Source organism: Oncorhynchus gorbuscha, linkage group LG24 (genome assembly GCF_021184085.1).
Source record: "Oncorhynchus gorbuscha isolate QuinsamMale2020 ecotype Even-year linkage group LG24, OgorEven_v1.0, whole genome shotgun sequence".
NCBI lineage: Eukaryota > Metazoa > Chordata > Actinopteri > Salmoniformes > Salmonidae > Oncorhynchus > Oncorhynchus gorbuscha.
This window is the reverse complement of record NC_060196.1, coordinates 49,212,669-49,240,474: the sequence shown is the minus strand read 5'-3', so window position 1 is coordinate 49,240,474 and position 27,806 is coordinate 49,212,669. Positions and strand designations below refer to the sequence as shown.

At 45.7% G+C, this 27,806-nt stretch overlaps 1 protein-coding gene across 1 annotated transcript in view; it reads left to right on the top strand.

Moving 5' to 3' along the window:
* The window catches only part of LOC124012261 (DNA-binding protein SATB1-like), a 47,747-nt gene extending 35,353 nt beyond the window's left edge, over positions 1-12,394 (top strand). The window contains exons 8-12 of the mRNA XM_046325732.1: positions 1,689-1,839; positions 2,228-2,295; positions 2,713-2,862; positions 8,451-8,648; positions 10,445-12,394. Coding sequence (XP_046181688.1) covers positions 1,689-1,839; positions 2,228-2,295; positions 2,713-2,862; positions 8,451-8,648; positions 10,445-11,287 — 1,410 coding nt within the window. The 3' untranslated portion in view covers positions 11,288-12,394. The remainder of the gene's footprint in view (positions 1-1,688; positions 1,840-2,227; positions 2,296-2,712; positions 2,863-8,450; positions 8,649-10,444) is intronic.
* The last annotated feature ends 15,412 nt before the right edge of the window (positions 12,395-27,806 follow it).

Below are 27,806 nucleotides of genomic sequence, written 5' to 3'. Positions count from 1 at the left end.
AGTTAAGGTTAGGGTTAGCAGTGTGATTAATGTTAGAGTTAAGGTTAGGGTTAGCAGTGTGATTAATGTTAGAGTTAAGGTTAGGGTTAGCAGTGTGATTAATGTTAGAGTTAACATTAGGGTTAGCAGTGTGATTAATGTTAGAGTTAAGGTTAGGGTTAGCAGTGTGATTAATGTTAGAGTTAAGGTTAGGGTTAGCAGTGTGATTAATGTTAGAGTTAAGGTTAGGGTTAGCAGTGTGATTAATGTTAGAGTTAGGTTAGGGTTAGCAGTGTGATTAATGTTAGAGTTAAGGTTAGGGTTAGCAGTGTGATTAATGTTAGAGTTAAGGTTAGGGTTAGCAGTGTGATTAATGTTAGAGTTAAGGTTAGGGTTAGCAGTGTGATTAATGTTAGAGTTAAGGTTAGGGTTAGCAGTGTGATTAATGTTAGAGTTAAGGTTAGGGTTAGCAGTGTGATTAATGTTAGAGTTAAGGTTAGGGTTAGCAGTGTGATTAATGTTAGAGTTAAGGTTAGGGTTAGCAGTGTGATTAATGTTAGAGTTAAGGTTAGGGTTAGCAGTGTGATTAATGTTAGAGTTAAGGATAGGGTTAGCAGTGTGATTAATGTTAGAGTTAAGGTTAGGGTTAACAGTGTGATTAATGTTAGAGTTAGACATTAGGGTTAACAGTGTGATTAATGTTAGAGTTAAGGTTAGGGTTAGCAGTGTGATTAATGTTAGAGTTAGACATTAGGGTTAGCAGTGTGATTAATGTTAGAGTTAAGGTTAGGGTTAGCAGTGTGATTAATGTTAGAGTTAAGGTTAGGGTTAGCAGTGTGATTAATGTTAGAGTTAAGGTTAGGGTTAGCAGTGTGATTAATGTTAGAGTTAAGGTTAGGGTTAGCAGTGTGATTAATGTTAGAGTTAAGGTTAGGGTTAGGTTTAAAATCAGACTTTATGACATTGTGGCTGTGCCAGCTATTGACCACTCTACAGAGCTTCCTGCAGAACAACATTCATGACCAAAATGCTAACCTGCACAAAACTTTCCATTCAGGTTTTGTTTGATGGTGTTAATAATGTATCTTTATCATTGTCTATAAGTTTCTCTTGGCCTGGTCAACATTACAGGGCTGCAACCCTGGAAGTCTAACTTGTCTAACTTCATCTTTCTCTTGCCCAGGAGCCCCCACCCAGGTTGATGAAGTGATTCATGCTTTGCCTGGCTACACAAACTCCTTGCTCCAGACAAACTATACAACACGCCCATGGACATGAGTTTATTCTCCACAATGAGTTTGGATCTGAGTACCTCCCAACGATTTCTAGAATGGGAAATCCATCCTAGACCGTCTGATTGGTCCCAGAAACTGATGGGTGGGGCCAGAGCCAGAACACACGTGGGTAAAGCGGCGTGGAGAAAAATGGTCATTGGCTTTGATACTCTGATTAGACCAATCGCTGATGGCTTTGGTTTGTACAGTGCCCCTCGTCACCACAAATTACTTCAATGATGGCAATCTCAACCTGAAGTATGTAGCGAACGACAGAGCTGCGGAAGAATTCAGTTTGAGTCGTCAGGCAAATTCCTGCTCTGCTCATGCTGACAAAGGTTGCATGTCCAGTGTAGCAGCTGTTTTCAAGACGTAGTGATTCTATTTCCATGGTGTGTATCTTGTCTTCATGTGTCTTTCTATCCTGTGTGTCAGGGCCTGCTGTCTGAGATCCTGCGTAAGGAGGAGGATCCTAAGAGTGCGTCTCAGTCTCTCCTGGTCAACCTGCGGTCCATGCAGAGTTTCCTACAGATACTGGAAGGTGATCGCGACCGTATCTACCAGGAGGAGAGAGAGAGGAGTCTGACCACGTGGACCATTATCAACCATTCACCCAACAACACTACCACACCTCGCCACACACAGGTCGGACAGACAGAGCGAGATGGAGTGTGTGTGTGTGTGTGTGTGCATGTGTGTGTGGGTTGAAGTTATAGCTTGTTCATGATAGTCTAAGATGTATTCCTCTGATGTTTCAGACCAGAAAGGAAGAGGGAAACTTTGTTAAGGCTGAAGATTGGCCCTCCCAGGTTTCCATTGTATTTCCTAAAGTAAGCTCTCTCTCTCTCTCTCTCTCTCTCTCTCTCTCTCTCTCTCTCTCTCAAAGTGTAAATGCTTTATAGCCAAAGTGACAATGGCAACTTCTCTGCTAATCAAACTGAAATCAGAACAGAAATATCTTTACTAATCAAACGATACAGCTGTTTTAGTAACCACATCAACGCCTCTCTCCCCTCTGCAGGTGAGGCTGTCTCCAGTAGCAGTAGTAAACAGAGGGGTGAAGAGCGAGGGATGTGTTCTAGACAGAGGGGTGAAGAATGTGGGATGTGTTCTAGACAGAGGGGTGAAGAGCGAGGGATGTGTTCTAGACAGAGGGGTGAAGAATGTGGGATGTGTTCTAGACAGAGGGGTGAAGAATGTGGGATGTGTTCTAGACAGAGGGGTGAAGAATGTGGGATGTGTTCTAGACAGAGGGGTGAAGAGCGAGGGATGTGTTCTAGACAGAGGGGTGAAGAGCGAGGGATGTGTTCTAGACAGAGGGGTGAAGAGCGAGGGATGTGTTCTAGACAGAGGGGTGAAGAGGGAGGGATGTGTTCTAGACAGAGGAGTGAAGAGCGAGGGATGTGTTCTAGACAGAGGAGTGAAGAGCGAGGGATGTGTTCTAGACAGAGGGATGAAGAGGGAGGGATGTGTACTAGACAGAGGGGTGAAGAGGGAGGGATGTGTTCTAGACATCAACAGTTCTATCTATGAGGAGATCCAACGGGAGATGAAGAGAGCCAAGGTTTCTCAGGCCATGTTTGCCAAGATGGCCGCGTCCAAGAGTCAGGTATACACAGACAGGCACACACAAGCACGTGTACACACACACACACACACACACACACACACACACACACACACACACACACACACACACACACACACACACACACACACACACACACACACACACACACACACACACACACACACACACACACACACACACACACACACACACACACACACACACACACACACACACACACACAAGCACAAGCACAAAGAAAAGAGAGTATGGTACTCACTGACTGAGGGATACCTATGGAAACAATGCTAATCTTGCACTGAAATAGAAGAAAACGTTTATTACAGACTGATATTAGTAAGTGTGTAACACAAACACATTTCTGCAAGTTCATTTCGTATGTGATGTATGAATTTATGAAAACATCTTTACACAGAGCCAAGTTGGGCAGTCACCGATTGTGTAGGAAATGATCAACTGCTGCTGTCTATGGAGAGCTCTGATCACCGCATCAGACAGTTATTGCTCTATAAATCACCAGTGTACACACACCCGCTTGCATGAATACGCACACACCCATAAACATGCACATGTCACACACATGCGCACACACTTATACACACACACACAAACACACACACTTGAACACACACCAAATGCGTGCCAACACACAGACACACTGGTGGTTCCATTGTGCTAGTTTTCCAGGCAGAACCATAAGCTTGTTATTGCCTTTTGTTTTTGGATCATTTCCCTCTGTAGAATGGAGTGATTTCTGTCTTACTCTCTCTGCCTTTCTTTCACTCTCTTTCTAGCTTCCCGTCTTGCCTGTTTGGCAGGCAGCACCATGGAGCTCACGTTAATGTAGGGCTGTTTGGTAGGCAGCACCATGTTGGAGCTCACATTAGTGTAGGGCTGTTTGGTAGGCAGCACCATGTAGGAGCTCACATTAGTGTAGGGCTGTTTGGCAGGCAGCACCATGGAGCTCACGTTAATGTGGGGCTGTTTGGCAGGCAACACCATGGAGCTCACGTTGGGCTGTTTGGCAGGCAGCACCATGGAGCTCACGTTAGTGTAGGGCTGTTTGGCAGGCAGCACCATGGAGCTCACGTTGGGCTGTTTGGCAGGCAGCACCATGTTGGAGCTCACGTTAGTGTAGGGCTGTTTGGCAGGCAGCACCATGTTGGAGCTCAAATTAGTGTAGGGCTGTTTGGCAGGCAGCACCATGTTGGAGCTCACATTAGTGTAGGGCTGTTTGGCAGGCAGCACCATGGAGCTCACGTTAGTGTAGGGCTGTTTGGCAGGCAGCAACATGGGGCTCACGTTAGTGTAGGGCTGTTTGGCAGGCAGCACCATGGAGCTCACATTAGTGTAGGGCTGTTTGGCAGGCAGCACCATGGAGCTCACATTAGTGTAATGCTGTTTGGCAGGCAGCACCATGTTGGAGCTCACGTTAGTGTAATGCTGTTTGGCAGGCAGCACCATGGAGCTCACATGAGTGTAATGCTGTTTGGCAGGCAGCATCATGGAGCTCCCGTTAGTGTAGGGCTGTTTGGCAGGCAGCACCATGTTGGAGCTCACATTAGTGTAGGGCTGTTTGGCAGGCAGCAACATGTTGGAGCTCTTTGTTGTATCTTCTCACTGCGTCCACATGGCTTTGTGTGCTATTGCTGGGCTACGGCCAGGTGTTTGTGTGCCAAAGTAATTATGTAGAGGACAAGAGCTTGGCACTGTCGCTACTTTCTCTCGCTGCCCCCTCCTCTCCCTCGCTGCCCCCTCCTCTCCCTCTCTGCCTCCCCCTCTCCCTCTCTGCCTCCTCCTCTCCCTCACTACCCCTCCTCTCCCTCTCTGCCTCCTCCGCTCCCTCTCTGCTTCCTCCTCTCCCTCGCTGTCTCCTCCTCTCCCTCGCTGCCTCCTCCTCTCCCTCGCTGCATCCTCCGCTCCCTAGCTGCCTCCTCCTCTCCCTCGCTGCCTCCTCCTCTCCCTCGCTGCCTCCTCTCCCTCTCCTCCGCGCTGCCTCCTCCGCTCCCTCTGCCTGCCTCCTCCGCCTCCTCCCTCGCTGCCTCCTCCTTTCCCTCTCCCCTCCTCTGCCCCTCCACTCCCTGCCCCCTCCTCTCCCCTCTGCCTCTCCTCTGCCCCCTGCCTCCTCCCTCCCTTTCTGCCCCTCCTCTCCCCTCTGCCTCCTCCTCCCCTCTCCCTCCTCTGCCTACCCCTCCGCTCCCTCTCTGCCTCCCCTCCTCTCCCTCGCTGCCTCCTCCGCTCCCTCTCTGCCTCCTCCTCTCCCCTCTCTGCCTCCTCCTCTCCCTCTCTGCCTCCTCCTCTCCCTCGCTGCCTCCCTCCTCTCCCTCTCTGCCTCCTCCTCTCCCTCCTACCCCTCCCTGCCTCTCCGCTCCTCTCTGCTTCCTCCTCCCTCGCTGTCTCCTCCTCTCCCTCGCTGTCTCCTCCTCTCCCTCTGCCTCCTCCACTCCCTCGCTGCCTCCTCCTCTCCCCTCTCTGCCTGCTCCTCCTCCCTCTCTGCCTCCTCCTCTCCCTTTCTGCCTCCTCCTCCCCTCTCTGCCTCCGCTCCCTCGCTGCCCCCTCCTGTCCCTCTGCCCCCTCCTTTCCCTCTCTGCTTCCTCCTCTCCCTCGCTGCCCCCCCCTCCTCTCCCCTCTCTGCCTCCTCCTCTCTGCCTCCTCCTCTCCCTCTCTGCCTCCTCCTCTCCCTCTCTGCTTCCTCCTCTCAAATCAAATCAAATCAAATTTATTTATATAGCCCTTCGTACATCAGCTGATATCTCAAAGTGCTGTACAGAAACCCAGCCTAAAACCCCAAACAGCAAACAATGCAGGTGTAAAAGCACGGTGGCTAGGAAAAACTCCCTAGAAAGGCCAAAACCTAGGAAGAAACCTAGAGAGGAACCGGGCTATGTGGGGTGGCCAGTCCTCTTCTGGCTCTCCCTCTCTGCCTCCTCCTCTCCCTCGCTGCCTCTTCCTCTCCCTCTCTGCCTCCTCCTCTCCTTCTCTGCCTCCTCCTCTCCCTCGCTGCCTCCTCCTCTCCCTCGCTGCCTCCTCCTCTCCCTCGCTGCCTCCTCCTCTCCCTCGCTGCCTCCTCATCTGCCTCCTCCTCTCCCTCTCTGCCTCCTCCTCTCCCTCTCTGCCTCCTCCTCTCCCTCTCTGCCTCCTACTCTCCCTCGCTCTCTGCCCCCTCCTCTCCCTCGCTGTCTCCGCCTCTCCCGCTCTGCCTCCTCCGCTCCCTCTCAGGCCTCCTCCTCTCCCTCTCTGCCTCCTCCTCTCCCTCTCTGCCTCCTCCTCTCCCTCTCTGCCTCCTCCTCTCCCTCTCTGCCTCCTCCTCTCCCTCGCTGCCTCTTCCTCTCCCTCTCTGCCTCCTCCTCTCCTTCTCTGCCTCCTCCTCTCCCTCGCTGCCTCCTCCTCTCCCTCGCTGCCTCCTCCTCTCCCTCTCTGCCTCCTCCTCTCCCTCGCTGCCTCCTCCTCTGCCTCCTCTCTCCCTCGCTGCCTCCTCATCTGCCTCCTCCTCTCCCCCTGCCTCCTCCTCTCCCTCGCTGTCCCCCTCCGCTCCCTAGCTGCCTCCTCCTCTCCCTCGCTGCCTCCTACTCTCCCTCGCTCTCTGCCCCCTCCTCTCCCTCGCTGCCTCCTCCTCTCCCTCTCTGCCTCCTCCTCTCCCTCTCAGGCCTCCTCCTCTCCCTCTCTGCCTCCTCCTCTCCCTCTCTGCCTCCTCCTCTCCCTCTCTGCCTCCTCCTCTCCCTCTCTGCCTCCTCCTCTCCCTCGCTGCCTCTTCCTCTCCCTCTCTGCCTCCTCCTCTCCTTCTCTGCCTCCTCCTCTCCCTCGCTGCCTCCTCCTCTCCCTCGCTGCCTCCTCCTCTCCCTCTCTGCCTCCTCCTCTCCCTCGCTGCCTCCTCCTCTGCCTCCTCCTCTCCCTCGCTGCCTCCTCATCTGCCTCCTCCTCTCCCTCTCTGCCTCCTCCTCTCCCTCGCTGTCTCCTCCGCTCCCTAGCTGCCTCCTCCTCTCCCTCGCTGCCTCCTCCTCTCCCTCGCTTCCTCCTCCGCTCCCTAGCTGCCTCCTACTCTCCCTCGCTGCCTCCTCCTCTCCCTCGCTGCCTCCTCCTCTCCCTGCCTCCTCCGCTCCCACGCTGCCTCCTCCTCTCCCTCGCTGCCTCCTCCTCTCCCTCTCTGCCTCCTCCTCTCCCTCGCTGCCTCCTACTCTCCCTCGCTGCCTCCTCCTCTCCCTCGCTGCCTCCTCCTCTCCCTCTCTGCCTCCTCCTCTCCCTCGCTGCCTCCTCCTCTGCCTTCTCCTCTCCCTCGCTGCCTCCTCCTCTCCCTCGCTGCCTCCTCCTCTCCCTCGCTGCCTCCTCCTCTCCCTCGCTGCCTCCTCCCTCTGCCTCCTCCTCTCCCTCGCTGCCTCCTCCTCTCCCTCGCTGCCTCCTCCTCCTCCCTCGCTGCCTCCTCCCTCCCTCTCTGCCTCCTCCTCTCTGCCTCCCTCTCTGCCTCCTCCTCTCCCTGCCTCCCTCTCTCCCTCCTCCTCCTCTCCCTCGCTGCCTCCTCATCTGCCTCCTCCTCTCCCTCTCTGCCTCCTCCTCTCCCTCTCTGCCTCCTCTCTGCCTCCTCTCTCCCTCTCTGCCTCCTCCTCTCCCTCTCTGTCTCCTCCTCTCCCTCTCTGCCTCCTACTCTCCCTCGCTCTCTGCCTCCTCCTCTCCCTCGCTCTCTGCCTCCTCCTCTCCCTCGCTCTCTGCCTCCCTCCTCCCCCTCTCTGCCTCCTCCACTCCCTCTCTGCCTCCTCCCTCTCCCCTCTCTCCTGCCTCCTCCCTCCCTCTCTGCCTCCTCCACTCCCTCTCTGCCTCCTCCACTCCCTCTCTGCCTCCTCCTCTCCCTCTCTGCCTCCTCCCTCCCTCTGCCTCCTCCACTCCCTCTCTGCCTCCTCCTCTCCCTCTGCCTTCTCCTCTCCATCTCTGCCTCCTCCACTCCCTCTCTGCCTCCTCCTCTCCCTCCCTCTCTCTCTGCCTCCTCCACTCCCTCTCTGCCTCCTCCACTCCCTCTCTGCCTCCTCCACTCCCTCTCTGCCTCCTCCTCTCCCTCTCTGCCTCCTCCTCTCCCTCTCTGCCTCCTCCACTCCCTCTCTGCCTCCTCCTCTCCCTCTCTGCCTTCTCCTCTCCCTCTCTGCCTCCTCCTCTCCCTCTCTGCCTCCTCCTCTCCCTCTCTGCCTCCTCCTCTCCCTCTCTGCCTCCTCCTCTCCCTCTCTGCCTCCTACTCTCCCTCTCTGCCTCCTACTCTCCCTCTCTGCCTCCTCCTCTCCCTCGCTCTCTGCCTCCTCCTCTCCCTCGCTCTCTGCCTCCTCCTCTCCCTCTCTGCCTCCTCCACTCCCTCGCTCTCTGCCTCCTCCTCTCCTCTCTGCCTGCTCCTCTCCCTCTCTGCCTGCTCCTCTCCTCTGTTTACTAGTCGTTTGAACTGTAGTTATTTTATATAAAACATCAATGACAACGTTGTTTTCTGGTCATAAAAACAGAAGCTGTGTTTCAGTATCTTTACAAAAGATAGTATATTTTAGTATCTTACTTGAATGGGTTCTGAGAAGGTTTGTATTTCTATTCTATGGGTTCTCTGCCCGGGTTCTGATGTGGGTGTGTGTGTTCTGCAGGGCTGGCTGTGTGAGCTGCTGCGCTGGAAGGAGGATCCGTCCCCGGAGAACCGAACCCTGTGGGAGAACCTGTGTATGATCCGGCGCTTCCTGAGTCTGGCCCAGATGGAACGAGACGCCATCTATGAACAGGAGAGCAACACTCTGCAACAACACTGTACAGACAGACTCACACAGCTAGTCAACAACAACACACTGGTCAGTCTACTCTGGATAGCCTACATACACACATACACGCATGGAAGCACACAACACAAACACAATTCTACAGTGTAAATGTACATGCATATATACAGTGCCTTGCGAAAGTATTCGGCCCCCTTGAACTTTTCAACCTTTTGCCACATTTCAGGCTTCAAACATAAAGATATAAAACTGTATTTTTTGTGAAGAATCAACAACAAGTGGGACACAATCATGAAGTGGAACGACATTTATTGGATATTTCAAACTTTTTTAACAAATCAAAAACTGAAAAATTGGGCGTGCAAAATTATTCAGCCCCTTTACTTTCAGTGCAGCAAACTCTCTCCAGAAGTTGAGTGAGGATCTCTGAATGATCCAATGTTGACCTAAATGACTAATGATGATAAATACAATCCACCTGTGTGTAATCAAGTCTCCGTATAAATGCACCTGCACTGTGATAGTCTCAGAGGTCCGTTAAAAGCGCAGAGAGCATCATGAAGAACAAGGAACACACCAGGCAGGTCCGAGATACTGTTGTGAAGAAGTTTAAAGACTGATTTGGATACAAAATATTTCCCAAGCTTTAAACATCCCAAGGAGCACTGTGCAAGCGATAATGTTGAAATGGAAGGAGTATCAGACCACTGCAAATCTACCAAGACCTGGCCGTCCCTCTAAACCTTCAGCTCATACAAGGAGAAGACTGATCAGAGATGCAGCCAAGAGGCCCATGATCACTCTGGATGAACTGCAGAGATCTACAGCTGAGGTGGGAGACTCTGTCCATAGGACAACAATCAGTCGTATATTGCACAAATCTGGCCTTTATGGAAGAGTGGCAAGAAGAAAGCCATTTCTTAAAGATATCCATAAAAAGTGTTGTTTAAAGTTTGCCACAAGCCACCTGGGAGACACACCAAACATGTGGAAGAAGGTGCTCTGGTCAGATGAAATCAAAATTGAACTTTTTGGCAACAATGCAAAACGTTATGTTTGGCGTAAAAGCAACAAAGCTCATCACCCTGAACACACCATCCCCACTGTCAAACATGGTGGTGGCAGCATCATGGTTTGGGCCTGTTTTTCTTCAGCAGGGACAGGGAAGATGGTTAAAATTGATGGGAAGATGGATGGAGCCAAATACAGGACCATTCTGGAAGAAAACCTGATGGAGTCTGCAAAAGACCTGAGACTGGGACGGAGATTTGTCTTCCAACAAGACAATGATCCAAAACATAAAGCAAAATCTACAATGGAATGGTTCAAAAATAAACATATCCAGGTGTTAGAATGGCCAAGTCAAAGTCCAGACCTGAATCCAATCGAGAATCTGTGGAAAGAACTGAAAACTGCTGTTCACAAATGCTCTCCATCCAACCTCACTGAGCTCAAGCTGTTATGCAAGGAGGAATGGGAAAACATTTCAGTCTCTCGATGTGCAAAACTGATAGAGACATACCCCAAGCGACTGACAGCTAAAATCGCAGCAAAAGGTGGCGCTACAAAGTATTAACTTAAGGGGGCTGAATAATTTTGCACGCCCAATTTTTCAGTTTTTGATTTGTTAAAAAAGTTTGAAATATACAATAAATGTCGTTCCACTTCATGATTGTGTCCCACTTGTTGTTGATTCTTCACAAAAAAATACAGTTTTATATCTTTATGTTTGAAGCCTGAAATGTGGCAAAGGGTCGCAAAGTTCAAGGGGGCCGAATACTTTCGCAAGGCATTGTACCCACTCAAATGTGTATATCATCAGCTCCCATTGGTTTGTTTGTAACTTAACATCCATCTGTCTCCACCAGCTCCAACGCCACTCCCCATTGCAACAACAACACCATCAACGAACACTGATCGCTCTGTCCCAGCTGCCCTTGCAGCCCCAGGCGGAGCCTCGCCTGCCGCCACGACAACCTGCAACAACAGCATCACCGGCCGAGACTGAGGGGGGTAGGGGGCAACTGAGGACCTGGTGGGGAAGTAGGCAGGGTGATGGGAAGGAAGAGGATATTACTGGTAGGGGTTGGAGCCAGGGCAAGGTTAGGGGTGTGTGTAACAATGACAAGGAAGGGGGAGAGGGAAGGTGGGCGGGGGGCAGACAGACTAACGGCGAGGGCGATGGTGGGAGTGATGGCGAGGGGTTTCGGGTGTCCCGAGAGGCACAGGGGATCCTGCAGAGCTTCATCCAGGACGTTGGTCTGAACCCAGACAAGGAGGCTGTCCACACACTGTCAGCCCAGCTGGGCCTGCCCAAACACACCATCCTCAGCTTCTTCCACAGCCAGCACCACAGCTACACTCACCAGAACCATAGACAGTACTACAGTGAGATCCAACACAACCAACATCCGAGCCAGGACCACAACCAACACCACACGGACCAGAACCAGCTCTTCTATAATGGAGCAGGCCCAACCCAGCCTAAGAGAACTACAGGGGAGGAGTGGACTGTAGATCTCGCTGGACAAATGGGGGAGGGACGGGAGGATATGGAGCAGGAAGAGGAAATAGAGGGGAAGGGGGAGGAGGACGCCATTTTGAAAGAGTTGGATGTGAGCAGTCAGACTAACGCCGTCGCCACCCTAGAGGAGGAGCAACATGATTCTAACCAATCTGAGACTGCCCAACCACATGACTCTGATGAATAACATGAGTCCATCCACTAGTTGTCCCCTTTAACCCAATGAGAATGCATCAATTTGATAGACTCATCTAGCTCTGCAGAAAATAATATTAGCCTTTTCTGAAGAACTTTAGTAATGAATGATGTGGTGTTATAGGTGTTTCCCTTATTTGTAATGAAAGATTTCAATTAAAGACTAACTGTGAAAATAAATGAAATTATGTAGTTATACATGTATGCAGAGTTAGTTTAAAGGCTCAGTGCAGTCAAAAACTAGATTTTCCTGTGTTTTGGATATATTTCCTCACTGAGGTTGGAATAAAACAGTGAAATTGTGAAAAGTATGATAATGCCCTTTCAGTGTAAGAGCTGTTTGAACATTTTTGCCTGTTTTGGTGGGGTGGAGCTTTGGCGTGCCTGGTGACATCACCAGACGCTAAATTAGTTAATACACCAATAAGAAAGAGAGTTCCAAACCTCTCTGCCAATTAATAGCAACTTTTCAGTTTTCCCGTCCTCACTCAGACCACTCCCAGACAGTCCTAGCAAAATTTTTGCTTGAGAAATTGCTATTTGCTAATAAGCTATTGTTGTTTCTTTTTGACCATTTTAACTAAAAATAACCACAGTAAGGTACTTAATTGTTACCTAGAAATTCTTTGACATTGAGATAAAAATGGCTGCATTGGACCTTTAACTGTTGAGGATCCAATTTGAAAGACATTATGCCAACAAATGCCTTGTTGTATGTGGCACTACCCATCTGTTCTATGCCTAGATCATCCTCTCTGGATTTAAAAGACATTGAAATGGGAATATTGATATTGATCCACTGTCAACAGCTGTATTATAGACACATGATACAGTATAGTGTTTTGGTTTCTTTCTCTTTTACAAAACTCTGACAACTATGCTTTCTTACATCGATCTGTCATAATGTCCACGTACTTGTCTCTTTGACTGACAGTAAAATGTAAAAGTGTCTTAAAGTCTTTGCTGATCAACATAGTTGAGGGACATCACTCAAATTTTGTACACAAATTATTTCACTCTAGCAAATGTAGTGTAGGTCAAATGCCTAATTGTAGAAGAAAAGGCTAAATATGCAAAGGGTGTGTGTGTGTGTGTGTGTGTGTGTGTGTGTGTGTGTGTGTGTGTGTGTGTGTGTGTGTGTGTGTGTGTGTGTGTGTGTGTGTGTGTGTGTGTGTGTGTGTGTGTGTGTGTGTGTGTGTGTGTGTGTGTGTGTGTGTGTGTGTGTGTGTGTGTGTGTGCATTCATTCGTTCCTGCTTTGTCATCTTCTGATTAACTACTATCTTTGAACCTGTTTTTGTTGAAAATAAAATGTATTATTTGTTTTAAGAGTTCATTCCATTGATGCATGAGTTATATTTGAAGTGGTCGTTTTAAACAGCAATGCATTGGATGCAGAATGACATTAAAGCTGTGATTTACTATTTGTTTCATCACGCATTAAACACTTATAAAATGGAGCTGCTACTGATGAGTGTTTCTGTCATTTGGGACAAATCTCCTGTCTCCATGCTGAACCACAAAGTTCCTGATCAGTCAACTTGACTTTTACCAGACAGACTAAGCTAGGTAGATGGGCATGTTCTCACCTGCTCAGTTATTATTCCATTCAAAGGAAATTAACTACTGTAAAAAGTTGTTTTGATTAGAAGTCAATCTTGTCATTTCGCAATGAATGTAACATGGGGAAATGGTAAAGAACATTTCACATATTAGTGACCTGTAAGATCCACGGTCGTGGGGGGTCAGTGTTAATGGCTGGAATGGCAGCTACAGCTTACTGTAATTACAAGCACAAGTTTTCCAATACCATGGAATCATACAACTTCTTATCAGACATAATTGGAGGTATGTGTGTGTGTGTGTCTGCTCACACACCCACACGGTCACATGCACAGTTAATCAGAGTTATTTACCAAACACGTTTTACTAATGAAAACAAATTAACATTTATTGTATCCAAATTAAGACTGACCTATGCCCATAAATATACACTTTGACCTTATTTTATAATGCATCAGCAAATCTATTGACAGATGGGTAATTCCAAGATATGAGTGCCTTTTCCGTCCACTTTGATATTTTAAGTAGAAACGGCACCAATATTGAATTTTAAAGCCTTTTATATTCAATGAAGTGCCCTTTAATATAGACAACATGGAGAATTAAATAAATCAGATTTTATATATGAATAAAGACTTGCGAATGTGCCAGGAAGATTAACTCACTTAACCCCAGAAGTTTTCACAAAGTAATTTCTGAAGATATCATTTATTTGATGAGTTTAGTGGTTAATTTTAAGGTAAAAAAAACAACAACCTGTTTCTCATTTTAAGGTCAACCCCGGTACGTGGACAGAACTCTCATTTTAAGGTCAACCCTGGTACGTGGACCGAACTCTCATTTTAAGGTCAACCCTGGTACGTGGACCGAACTCTCATTTTAAGGTCAACCCTGGTACTTGGACCGAACTCTCATTTTAAGGTCAACCCTGGTACGTGGACCGAACTCTCATTTTAAGGTCAACCCTGGTACGTGGACTGAACTCTCATTTTAAGGTCAACCCTGGTACGTGGACTGAACTCTCATTTTAAGGTCAACCCTGGTACGTGGACTGAACTCTCATTTTAAGGTCAACCCTGGTACGTGGACTGAACTCTCATTTTAAGGTCAACCCTGGTACGTGGACTGAACTCTCATTTTAATATGGTGAAAGTAGAGAACATAGAACATCTAATAGTAATATCATTCAATTGCCCCTCCCTGTTGCACCCAGCTTCCATTTCACCTGTCACAAGGGGATTTATGGCTGATTTACAGTGCATTCCGCCTTTTCTTATGTTACAGCCTTATTCTAAAATGGATTAATTGTTTTTTTCTCATCAATCTACACACAATACTCATAAAGACAAAACAAAAACAGGTTTTTAGAATCGTTTCCAAATGTATTTAAAATAAAAACGGAAATATACATTTACATAAGTATTCAGATCCTTTAATCAGTACTTTGCTGAAGCACCGTTCGCAGAGATTACAGCCTTGAGTCTTCTTGTGTATGACCACAAGCTTGGGACAGTTGTATTTGGGGAGTTCCTCCCATTCTTTTCTGCAGATCCTCTCAAGCCTATCTTGGATGGGAAGCTTCGATGCACAGCTATTTTCAGGTCTCTCCAGAGATGTTTGATTGGGTTCAAGTCCGGGCTCTGGCTGGGCCACTCAAGGACATTCAGAGACTTGTCCCGAAGCCACTCCTGTGTTGTCTTGGCTGTGTACGTACTTAGAGGTTTTGTCTTGTTTGAAGGTGAACCTTCGCCCCAGTCTGAGGTCCTAAGTGCTCTGGAGCATGTTTTCATTAAGGTTCTCTCTGTACTTTGCTCCCTTCATCTTTCCCTCGATCCTGATTAGTCTCCCAGTCCCTGCCGCTGAAAAGCATCCCCACAGCTTGATGCTGCCACCACCATGCTTCACCGTAGGGATGGTGCCAAGTTTCCTCCAGACGTGACACTTGGAATTCTGGCAAAAGAGTTCAATCTTGGTTTCATCAGACCAGAGAATCTTATTTCTCATGGTCCGAGAGTCCTTTAGGTGCCTTTTGGCAAATTCCATGCGAGCTGTCATAGATCTTGCACTGAGGACAGGGCTCCGTCTGGCCACTATACCATAAAGGCCTGGTTCTGATTTCCCCATCTCCACAGAGAAACTCTGGAGCTCTGCCAGAGTGACCATCAGGTTCTTGGTCACCTCCCTGACCAAGGCCCTTCTTCCCCGATTGCTCAGTTTGGCCGGGTGGCCAGCTGTAGGAAGAGTCTTGGTGGTTCCAAACTTCTTTCATTTTGGAATGATGGAGGCCAATGTGTTCTTGGGGACCTTTAATGCTGCAGAAATGTTTTGGTACCCTTCCACAGATTTGTGACTCGACACAATCCTGTCTCGGAGCTCTACAGACAATTCCTTCGACCTCATGTCTTGGTTTTTGCTCTGACATGCACTGTCAACTGTGAGACCTTATATAGACAGGTGTGTGCCTTTCCAAATCATGTCCAATCAAATTGACCACGGGTGGACTCCAATCAAGTTGTAGAAATGTCTCAAGGATGATCAATGGAATCCAGATGCACTTGAGCTCAATTTCAAGTCTCATAGCAAAGGGTCTGACTACTTACACTACGCAGATAAGGTATTTCTGTTTTGAAGGTTAGAATGTTAGAAAACATTTCTAAAAATCTGTTTTCACTTTGTCATTATGGGTTATTGTGTGTAGATTGATGAGGATTTTTTTATTTTTTTATCCATTTTAGAATAATGCTGTAATGAAACAAAATGTGGAAAAAGTCAAGCAGTCTGAATACTTTCCGAATGCACTGCAAGATGAAATTGTCAACCCTGTTACTTTATTGGGCACTTAATTGGCACTTACTATAGTATTTTTTAAATTTAACCTCTTGAGATGGGATTTTTTTATTTATTAAGTTGAACATGCGTTCTTATGACAGAATGTTAAAAAGAGGTGAAATCAAAAATATTCTTCACCAATATACACATCTTAAAAGGCACCGAATTGTTAGAACGACCTACGATGCACAGTTAGAGTTATTTATCAGACACGTTTTACTATTGAAAACAAATTAAGATTTATAAATGTTGTACTAAACCACATGTTAAATATTAGCAGCAGGTAATGTAAATGTTATAAAACTGTTATAAAACCAAGGTCAAAGTGTATGTTATAGGCAAATGAAGACTGATCTATGCCCATAAACATACACTTTGACCTTAGTTTAATAACAGTTTTACAACATTTACATTACCAAATCAGTACCTGCTACTGGTATTTAACATGTGGTTTAGTGCAAAATGTATAAAAGGCAGTGGGACTGAGGAGTAGAAAAAGAAGACTGACTTAACTGTAGCCTATAGAAGAAAACAATTCTTAACTTTCAGCACAGAATAATGATAGAGTGAGCAACTCTAACTCTGACTCTAATGTTTCTGTGCCTGCTTGGAGCACAGGGTCTCACTAATGATATACCATGAAGAAACAGGTCCTCACAGGAGAAGGACAGATAGAGGGAGAGAGGGAGTGGGGTGAGGGTCGGAGAAGAGGAGAGATAGTGAAAGCGGGGGGGGGGGGGGGGGTAAGAGAGAGGGAGAGACGGTGGGAGAGAGAGAGAGTGGGTGCCAGAGGATGAGGATGAATACCATTCAGGCTGAGGTGCAGGGGGTAGAGGAGGTGTCTGACTCCCCGTCACTGGAGGTCAGGCTGACAGCTGCTGAGGGTCTCTTAGAAGAGGAGAGAGTCCTGGTGTCTGAGCTGAGAGCTACACTAGAGAAACAGAGCGCCATGCTGCAGAGGCTGAGCGTACAGAGAAGAGGTACGGTATTTTACCATACCAGTGATGTTCTATACTGTAGTTGTTCTTTTGTAACAGAGGAGACTTTCATGAGGCTTGATTTCTCACAGCATGACAATACGTTACTGTAATTTTAACTTGATATAATAAAAACTTTTTTTTTTTTAATGTTCACCTTTATTTAACCAGGCAGGCAAGTTGAGAACAAGTTCTCATTTACAATTGTGACCTGGCCAAGATAAAGCAAAGCAATTCGACACATATAACAACACAGAGTTACACATGGAGTAAAACAAACATACAGTCAATAATACAGTAGAAAAATACATCTATATACGATGTGAGCAAATGAGGTGAGATAAGGGAGGTAAAGGCAAATAAAGGCCATGGTGGCGAAGTAAATACAATATAGCAAGTAAAACACTGCAGTGGAAGAATGTGCAAAGTAGAAATAAAAATAATGGGGTGCAAATGAGCTAAATAAATAAATACAGTAGGGGAAGAGGTAGTTGTTTGGGCTAAATTATATATGGACTATGTAAAGGTGCAGTAATCTGTGAGCTGCTCTGACAGCTGGTGCTTAAAGCTAGTGAGGGAGATAAGTGTTTCCAGTTTGAGAGATTTTTGTAGTTCGTTCCAGTCATTGGTAGCAGAGAACTGGAAGGAGAGGCGGCCAGAGATAGAATTGGTTTTTGGGGTGACCAGAGAGATATACCTGCTGGAGCGCGTGCTATAGGTGACCAGCGAGCTGAGATAAGCAGGGACTTTACCTAGCAGGGTCTTGTAGATGACCTGGAGCCAGTGGGTTTGGCGACGAGTAAGAAGCGAGGGCCAGCCAACAAGAGCGTACAGGTCACAGTGGTGGTTAGTATATGGGGCTTTGGTGACAAAACGGATGGCACTGTGATAGATTGCATCCAATTTATTGAGTAGGGTATTGGAGGCTATTTTGTAAATGACATCGCCGAAGTCGAGGATCGGTAGGATGGTCAGTTTTACGAGGGTATGTTTGGCAGCATGCGTGAAGGATGCTTTGTTGCAAAATAGGAAGCCAATTCTAGATTTAACTTTGGATTGGAGATGTTTGAAATGAGTCAGGAATGAGAGTTTACAGTCTAACCAGACACCTAGGTATTTATAGTTGTCCACATATTCAAGTCAGAACCGTCCAGAGTAGTGCTGTTGGACGGGCGGGCAGGTGCAGGCAGCGATCGGTTGAAGAGCATGCATTTAGTTTTACTTGTATTTAAGAGCAGTTGGAGGCCACGGAAGGAAAGTTGTATGGCACTGAAGCTCGTCTGGAGGGTTGTTAACACAGTGTCCAAAGAAGGGCCAGAAGTATACAGAATGGTGTCGTCTGCGTAGAGGTGGATCAGAGCCTTTACCAGCAGCAAGAGCGACATCATTGATGTATGCAGAGAAGAGAGTCGGCCCAAGATTTGAACCCTGTGGCACCCCCATAGAGACTGCCAGAGGCCCGGACAACAGGCCCTCCGATTTGACACACTGGACTCTATATCAGAGAAGTAGTTGGTGAACCAGGCGAGGCAATCATTTGAGAAACCAAGGCTATCGAGTCTGCCATTGAGGATGTGGTGATTGACAGAGTCGAAAGCCTTGGCCAGGTCAATGAATATGGCTGCACAGTATTGTTTCTTATCGATGGCAGTTAAGATATCGTTTAGGACCTTGAGCATGGCTGAGGTACACCCATGACCAGCTCTGAAACCAGATTGCATAGCGGAGAAGGTATGGTGGGATTCAAAATAGTCGGTAATCTGTTTGCTGATTTGGCTTTCGAAGACCTTAGAAAGGCAGGGTATGATAGATATAGGTCTGTAGCAGTTTGGGTCAAGAGTGTCCCCCCCTTTGAAGAGGGGGATGATCGCAGCTGCTTTCCAATCTTTGGGAATCTCAGACGACACGAAAGAGAGGTTGAACAGGCTAGTAATAGGGATTGCAACAATTTCGGCAGATCATTTTAGAAAGAAAGGGTCCAGATTGTCTAGCCCAACTGATTTGTAGAGGTCCAGATTTTGCAGCTCTTTCAGAACATCAGCTGACTGGATTTGGGAGAAGGAGAAATGGGGAAGGCTTGGCCGGGGTAGAGGTAGCCAGGTGGAAAGCATGGCCAGGCGTAGAAAAATGCTTATTGAAATTCTTAATTATAGTGGATTTATCGGTGGTGACAGTGTTTCCTATCCTCAGTGCAGTGGGCAGCTGGGAGGAGGTGTTCTTATTCTCCATGGACTTTACAGTGTCCCAGAACTTTTTTGAGTTTGTGTTGCAGGAAGCTAATTTCTGCTTGAAAAAGCTAGCATTGGCTTTTCTAACTGCTTGTGTATATTAGTGTCTAACTTCTCTGAAAAGTTGCATATCACGGGGGCTGTTCGATGCTAATGTAGAACGAAATAGGATGTTTTTGTGTTAGTTAAGGGCACTCAGGTCTGGAGACAACCAACCATTAATTTCTTTAATGGGGCATGCTCATTTAAGATGGTGAGGAAGGCATTTAAAAAAAAGTGAGGGTGAGGATGCATGGTCGGTAGCGTCCCACCTGCCCATAAGAAGTTTTAAGATGGCGAGGAAGGCACTTTTAAAGAATGACCAGGCATCCTTACTGACAGGATGAGGTCAATATCCTTCCAGGATACCCGGGCCAGGTCGATTAGAAAGGCCTGCTTGCTGAAGTGTTTCAGGGAGCGTTTGACAGTAATGAGTGGAGGTCGTTTGACCGCTGACCCATTGCGGATTCAGGCAATGATACAGTGATCGCTGAGATCTTGGTTGAAGACAGCAGAGGTGTATTTAGAGGGCAAGTTGGTTAGGATGATATCTATGAGGGTGCCCGTGTTTACGGCTTTGGGGTGGTACCTGGTAGGTTCATTGATCATTTGTGTGAGATTGAGGGTATCAAGTTTAGATTGTAGGATGGCTGGGCTGTTAAGCATGTTCCAGTTTAGGTCACCTAGCAGCACGAGCTCTGAAGATAGATGGGGGGCAATCAGTTCACATATGGTGTCCAGAGCACAGCTGGGGGCAGAGGTTGGTCTATAGCAGGCGGGAACGGTGAGAGACTTGTTTTTAGATAGTTGTATTTGTAAAAGTAGAAGTTCAAATTGTTTGGGTACAGACCTGGATAGTAGGACAGAACTCTGCAGGCTATCTCTGCAGTAGATTGCAACACCGCCCCCTTTGGCCGTTCTATCTTGTCTGAAAATGTTGTAGTTAAGGATGGAGATTTCAGAGTTTTTGGTGGTCTTCCTAAGCCAGGATTCAGACACGGCTAGGACATCCGGGTTGGCAGTGTACTAAAGCAGTGAATAAAACAAACTTAGGGAGGAGGCTTCTAATGTTAACATGCATGAAACCAAGGCTATTACGGTTAGAGAAGTCATCAAAAGAGAGCGCCTGGGAAATCGGAGTGGAGCTAGGCACTGCAGGGCCTGGATTCACCTCTACATCACCAGAGGAACCGAGGAGGAGTAGGATAAGGGTACGGCTAAAAGCTATGAGAATTGGTCGTCTAGGATGTCCGGAACAGAGAGTAAAAGGAGTTTTCTGGGGGCGATAAAATAGCTTCAAGGTATAATGTACAGACAAAGGTATGGTAGGATGTGAATACAGTGTAGGTAAACCTAGGCATTGAGTGATGATGAGAGCGATATTGTCTCTAGAAACATCATTGAAACCAGGTGATGTCATCGCATGTGTGGGTGGTGGAACTGAGAAGTTGGATAAGGTATAATGAGCAGGGCTAGAGGCTCTACAGTGACATAAGCCAATAAACACTAACCAGAACAGCAATAGACAATGCATATTGACATTAAGGAGAGGCATGCTTAGCTGAGTGATCATAAGGGTCCAGTGAGTAGTGATTAATTAGGTAACATTGATAAATAAGATGTTTTGTCAATTTTCATAAGTATACTTATCTGGGAAAAGTTAGTCGGGCCCCAGAGAGGGGAGAGGTCAGGTTTGTCTTCATATGTAAACGTATCTTTTAAACCATGTGAAGGGATGATTGAGGGGGAACCAATTATCTCTTGACTCCACAATGTCTGTGTGCTAGTCACTCCCTACTTTTCCCATTTGGGGAAGAGTATGGCAGTGTCTGGAACCATTGTATGTCCCCTCTGATGTTGACCTAGTATATGACCTAGGAGGCTCACTGTCTCGTTGGGGTTGTATTTGAGATGGGAGTATCTAGAATTGACAATTGATATATGCCATTAGATGAGGTAATGGTTTTTGTGTGTATGTGTAGCGAGCATGCGTTGGTGTGTGTGTGTGTATGTGTAGCGAGCATGCGAGCATGCGTTGGTGTGTGTGTGTGTTTATGTGTAGCGAGCATGCGTTGGTGTGTGTGTGTGTATGTGTAGCGAGCATGCGAGCATGCGTTGGTGTGTGTGTGTATGTGTAGCGAGCATGCAAGCATGCGTTGGTGGGTGTGTGTGTGTTTGTGTTGATGCATCTGAAGTACGATAATCTACTGTACGTGCTCTGGTTGTAATACACCCTCTCTCTTGGTTCAGGATTATTCACAGCACCAGTGAGAGGAGTATACTTCTTCACTTTCTACAGCCATGCAGGGGGTGAATGGAGAATAGTGTGTGCCTTCTTCAAAAATGGACAAAGAGTGGTCACTGCTATGGATCATTCCAGTATAGCGGACATTGCTGACACAGTGGCGAATGGAGCTACCTTTCAGCTGAACAGGGGAGATCAGGTGTACATGCGTCTTGCGGCCAACACACACATCTTTGATGATTCGCAACGCAAAAGTACATTTAGTAGCTTCCTGCTTTTCACTGTGTGAGTCCCTTATGATTCAAGATAATTTGGTCACGATAATGTCACCTATATAAAAATGTCTTTATTTCAATCTTATTTTGTATGCATGTCATTTGTATGTGTTGTATTATATGTAAAATCTCTTACTGATTTGTCCTTTGTTTGTATGTTCTACCTCTTTTTGGTCACTAAAAAGTCCAGCCACACAGATTCCGTTTCCTAGAGTGAAGGCTGCTGAGGGGAAGACGGCTCATAATAATGTCTGGAACGGAACAAATGGAATGGCGTCAAACACAAAGAAACCATGTATTTGATACCATTCCACCGACTCCACTACAGACATTACCGCGAGCCCGTCCTCCCCAATTAAGGTGTCACCAAACTCCTGTGGTCTCATCAAATGTTGTTCTGTGTTTAACTCCTACTGTACATCCACCCCTCACAGACACACATGTTCTGGGGTACAAGATAACTTGTTGGTTTGATGAGCAGATAATGTAAAGAACAAGAAGGTCCGCACATTGTTAAAGCTCCCAATTCACTGATTTATCGACGTTTCCATCCCAAACAGATCTTCGTCAGGTCAAACAAACAAACTGCGTGTTCACATCCCAAAATATACACGTCACCTCACATGACTATTGCGGACATGACACATTAGTAGATGGTGACCAGAAACGTTATAATTTGTTATCACTGTTATCTCTCGTGTCAGGAGTAATCTAACCATAAACTGTTGTAAATGATGAAGACAGGTCATAAACACCATTCAAAGGAGATTAAATCCTTCGGAGAAGCTATTTTGATATTTTTAAAAGCACCTCCACACAGTAACTGGCGATGCATACGAAGTGAAATCATCTTAATTGTTCTTTATTGTTGTTCAAGGCGAGGACTTTTTAATCAACTGCCCATTTTCTCTCTTTAGATTATTTTTAGTTTATAAAAAATAAAAAAATCTCTCAAGACAAAAAAAATAATTGTTTTCAAAGATAATTTCTCACATATTAATGCGGGAACAGGATTTATGCATTGTGCGCAGAGAGACTATGAGACAAACTGCCTCTAATTCCTTAATTTATACTCTGCTGTAGAAGAGAGAAGTAGAACATGGGCACATGACAGTTCATAGATCAAAAGGCTTTCATTAGTCACACATTAGCATACAGTTGACTTAATATATATATATACAGTGGGGAGAACAAGTATATGATACACTGCCGATTTTGCAGGTTTTATAGAAGTTACAGACCTCTACATGCTTTGTAAGTAGGAAAACCTGCAAAATCGTCAGTGTGTCAAATACTTGCTCTCCCCACTGTATATCTAATAACGTATTCGTATTCAAGATAATTTCTCTGAGGACGTTAAAAGCTCACTTCAAGTTCAAGATTAAACTGTGTTTGTCCCAGAGGGCAATTGGTTTTGCAGCAAAAATAACATTGAACATATACAATCTATATGGATCACAATGACACACCGTTATAGTGAATACAATGAGCTAGTTGATCAAGTCATAGGTCTGACAGCCATCAATACAAATATATACAGTAGGCCTACTAGTGATCAACATTAGCAGCAGCACAAATGTATAGTAAGACAAAGTTGCCGAATAAGTAAAGTGCTCTGTGCATTCTTAGTTATGATTTCCCTTCACTGGAACTAAGGGGCCTAACCCAAACCCTGAAAAACAGCCCCAGACCATTATTCCTCCACCACCAAACTTTACAGTTTGCACTATGCATTGTTATAGGTAGCATTCTCGTGGCATTCGTCAAACCCAGATTAGTCCGTCGGGCTGTCAGCCAGTGAAGCATGATTCATCACTCCAGAGAAAGCGTACGCGTCCACTGCTCCAGAGTCCAATGGTGGCAAGCTTTACATCACTCCAGCCGATGCTTGGGACTGCGCATGGGGATCTTAGGCTTGTGTGTGGCTACTTGGCCATTAAAACCCATTTCATGAAGCTCCCGGCGCACAGTTACTGGGCTGACGTTGCTTCCAGAGGCAGTTTGGAACACGGTAGTGAGTGTTGCAACCGAAACCGCAAATTTTTACACGCTATGTGCTTCAGCATTCGGCTGTTCGGTTCTGTGAGCTTGTGTGGCATCCTATGACGGTGGCACGTTGAAAGTCACTGAGCTCTTCAGTAAGGCCATTCTACTGCCAATGTTTGTCTATGGAGATTGCATGGCTGTATGCTCGGTTTCATACACCAATCAGCAACGTGTTTGGCTGTTATAGCCAAATCCACTAATTTTAAGGGATGTCCATATACTTTTGTGTATATAGTGTAGCTGGGAAGGGGTGACGATACCAGCCACTACAACTTCCTGAGTGATTTACCACAATGTACTTTCCCACCGTGCCTGACTACTTTGATAGATCAGACCAGATAGATAAGAAGTGTTGAGTTGATGGATGATTTCAACAGATAAACACGTTTTCTCATCATGCACATTTAACTATTTCAATGAATGCTCAACCAACCTGTAACTCTCAGACAGTTACTCTCCGTAACTCTCTGATAGAAACAGGTGTTTTATTGAAGAGAGGTGGCATGCACAGTTTAGCGGCTTTATCTTGTTCTAATGTGTATTGTGTAACAATGCAACAACAAAAAAAGTTGATCTGTCCGAGTGAACCTGTGTCTTGTCAGACATAGGCTGTCTCTCTCTCTCTCTCTCTCTCTCTCTCTCTCTCTCTCTCTCTCTCTCTCTCTCTCTCTCTCTCTCTCTCTCTCTCTCTCTCTCTCTCTCTCTCTCTCTCTCTCTCTCTCTCTCTCTCTCTGTCTGCTCAATGATTTTGCCCATTGCTACTCTTCATCAGATTGCGAAAAGTTCAAGCCCCATTTGCTCTGAATGGCTTTTAGCGTAATTCAATAAAGATTTGTGGCATTCTGTCATCTGCTAGCCAGTCGGGGGCCGTGGAATCATCGTCATCGGTAATATTAGCGATAATAATGATAATGGTGTTTCTGAAAATGAAGCACATCTGAGTATTATGATGATGATGACGATGGTAATGATGATGATGATTAGACATTATTGTTGTTTCGTTACTCTGCCACTCCTCCCCGCCGCCCATATCAACATCCTTTTACATTACTCTTTAAAGGTCCAATGCATCTGTTTTTATCTCAATATCACATCATTTCTGGTTAACGACTAAGTACCTTACTGTGATTGTTTTAAATTTAAGAGCACTTTCTCAAGCAATAATTTTTCGAGGACTTTCTGGGAGTGGTCTGACTGGGGAGCAGGTAAATAAACATTTGATGTAATTAACACAGAGGTTTGGAACTCTCTTTCTAAATATTGGTCTGTTAACTAATTTACTGCATGGTGATGTCACCATGGAAGGCCAAAACTCCATCCCACTTAAACAGGCTGAAATTTAAGGAATTCTTTTCAAACAGCTCTTACACTGAAAGAGCATAATCATAATTTTCACAATTTCACAGTATTATTTCAACCTCATAGTTTGGAAATGAATATACAACAGTTGGAAAATCATGTTTTGACTGCACTGGGCCTTTAATGCAGGACAGGTTGATGACCCCTTATACCCCCACTCTCTCCCCCCTACCCTCCTTCCCCCCTCTCTCCCATCAGACATTACTGAGGTTCTGAAAGGGGCTGTAGACTTGTTGCCTTTTACTGTGATGACCTTCCTGGGTGTGACCAAGAAGTCAACTCTGAGAAGTATGAGGCACCAAGAGCATTGAAGTATCATCAACACCGGTCAAAAGCAATCTTAAAAAGAGACCCCAGTACAGATGGTTTCTCTCTTGCACACTCACACTCACACACACACACACCTTTTCTCATATAAACTTCCATCGTACTTTGTACTTTATATACAGTGGGGAGAACAAGTATTTGATACACTGCCGATTTTGCAGGTTTTCCTACTTACAAAGCATGTGGAGCTCTGTAATTTTTTATCGTAGGTACACTTCAACTGTGAGAGACAAAAAAATGCAAATTAATTACTTAAAAATGATACAATGTGATTTTCTGGATTTTTGTTTTAGATTCCATCTCTCACAGTTGAAGTGTACCTATGATAAAAAGTTACAGACCTCTACATGCTTTGTAAGTAGGAAAACCTGCAAAATCGGCAGTGTATCAAATACTTGTTCTCCCCACTGTATATTTTCTTAGTGACTTCTCCAACAATTATCATCAATTGTCTCTAATTATCTCGTTAACTTTATCTTAATCAGCACTAATGAGTTTGATTGTTCTGAGAACCGCCTCGCTGCTCTTAATAATCCGTGTCTGCTTCTCTATCAGTGTTTCAGGTGCTCACCAGAACCCTACAAGGCTCTTAGCGACGTAGATGTATGTATACTTTACCTACCAACAGTATATATAGGTCATAACTCAGTTATTACCCAATAATACTATAAATTGTGCCTTCCTGTATTATACTTCTGCTAAAATCTTGATTGTATTCTATTGCCATTTACTTTATGTTCGTATTCTTATTTTAGTGCTATTTCTTATTGTTGTTGCATTATTGAGAAGTAGGCATTTCGTTTGGAGCGGCAGTGTAGCCTAGTGGTTAGAGCGTTGGACTAGTAACCGGAGGGTTGCGAGTTCAAACCCCCGAGCTGACAAGGTACATCTGTCGTTCTGCTCCTGAACAGGCAGTTAACCCACTGTTCCCAGGCCGTCACTGAAAATAAGAATATGTTCTTAACTGACTTGCCTGGTTAAATAAAGGTAAAATAAATAAAAATAAAAAATATACAGTATAAGGGAATTAACAAGACTGCTCCGGTAGAGCTCCTAATCGACAGGTGTACTTGGTGCATTGAGTTGGGTGGAAGCTCTCCAGCACTCTAATAATAAACAATGATTCATTTAAGATTGAGTGTCCCATGGTAAGATTTTAGATAACAGTGGCAACATCATGCTGTGGGGATGTTTTTCAGTCGCAGGGACTGGGAGACTAGTCAGGATTGAGGGAAAAATGAATGGAGTAAAGTACAGAGAGGTCCTGCTCCAGAGCACTCAGGACCTGGGGCAAAGGTTCATCTTCCAACAGGGCAGTGACGCTAAGCACACAGCCAAGACAACGCAGGAGTGGCTTCAGGAAAAGTCTCTGAATCGAACACCCCGATCGAACATCTCTGGAGAGACCTGAAAATAGCTGTGCATCGACACTCCTTATCTAAACTGACCGAGCTTGAGAGGATCTGCAGAGAAGAATGGGAGAAACTCCCCAAATACAGGTGTTCCAAGCTTGTAGCGTCATACCCAAGAAGACTCGAGGCTGTAATCTCTGCCAAAGGTGCTTCAACAAAGTGCTGAGTAAATGGTCTGAATACTTTTTATTTTTATTTTTTACATTTGCAAACATTTCTAAAAACCTTGCTTTGTCATTATGGGGTAGATGTGTGTAGATTGATGAGGAAAAAACAATTTTGGAATAAAGCTAACATAGCAAAATGTGGAAAAAGTCAAGGGGTCTGAATACTTCCTGAATGAGCTGTATATCATGCATATCCTGTGCATACAACTAATACACAAATAGTTTTTATCAATCCACTTGTCTGTCTGTTCTCTGTATCTCTCGATCTCTCTCAACCTTAGCCTCCCTCAGTCTCTTGTCTCCTCTCTTTATCTCTTACCTCTTTCTCTACTTCAATAAACCTATGTCTAATGCTCTAATCCAGGGGTGTCAAACTCAAATACCCAGTGGGCCAAAATGTAAAACCTGAACAAAGTCACGGGCCAACATTGAACAAATTAACCTTTTAATATGGACCCAAACAAGTTTTGCTTTAACATTGAATATGGAACAAGCATCGCTTATTACCATACAATATATCATTTAATAGTGGAGACATGCAAAATCGAATTTCAAATGAAAAAACATTAGAGTCTAATCCGTCTACTTCTTCTCTCTCTTTGCCATTACTTCCCTTCTCCTCCCTCATTATGATAGGAAGTCCTGTGTAGCTCAGTTGGTATATCATGGCGCTTGCAATGCCAAGGTTGTGAGCTTGATTCCCCTGGGGGACCAGTATGAAAGAAAATGTATATTTATTTTTTATTTATTTTTTATCTCACCTTTATTTAACCAGGTAGGCTAGTTGAGAACAAGTTCTCATTTACAACTGTGACCTGGACATTTACAACTGTGACCAACAGAGTTACACATGGAGTAAACAATAAACAAGTCAATAACACAGTAGAAAAACAATATATATACTGTATGCACTAAATATATATACATGCACTCACTAAAAAAATATCTATATTTGACCTTTATTTAACTAGGCAAGTCAGTTAAGAACAAAATCTTATTTTTATTGACGGCCTAGGAACAGTGGGTTAACTGTCTTGTTCAGGAAC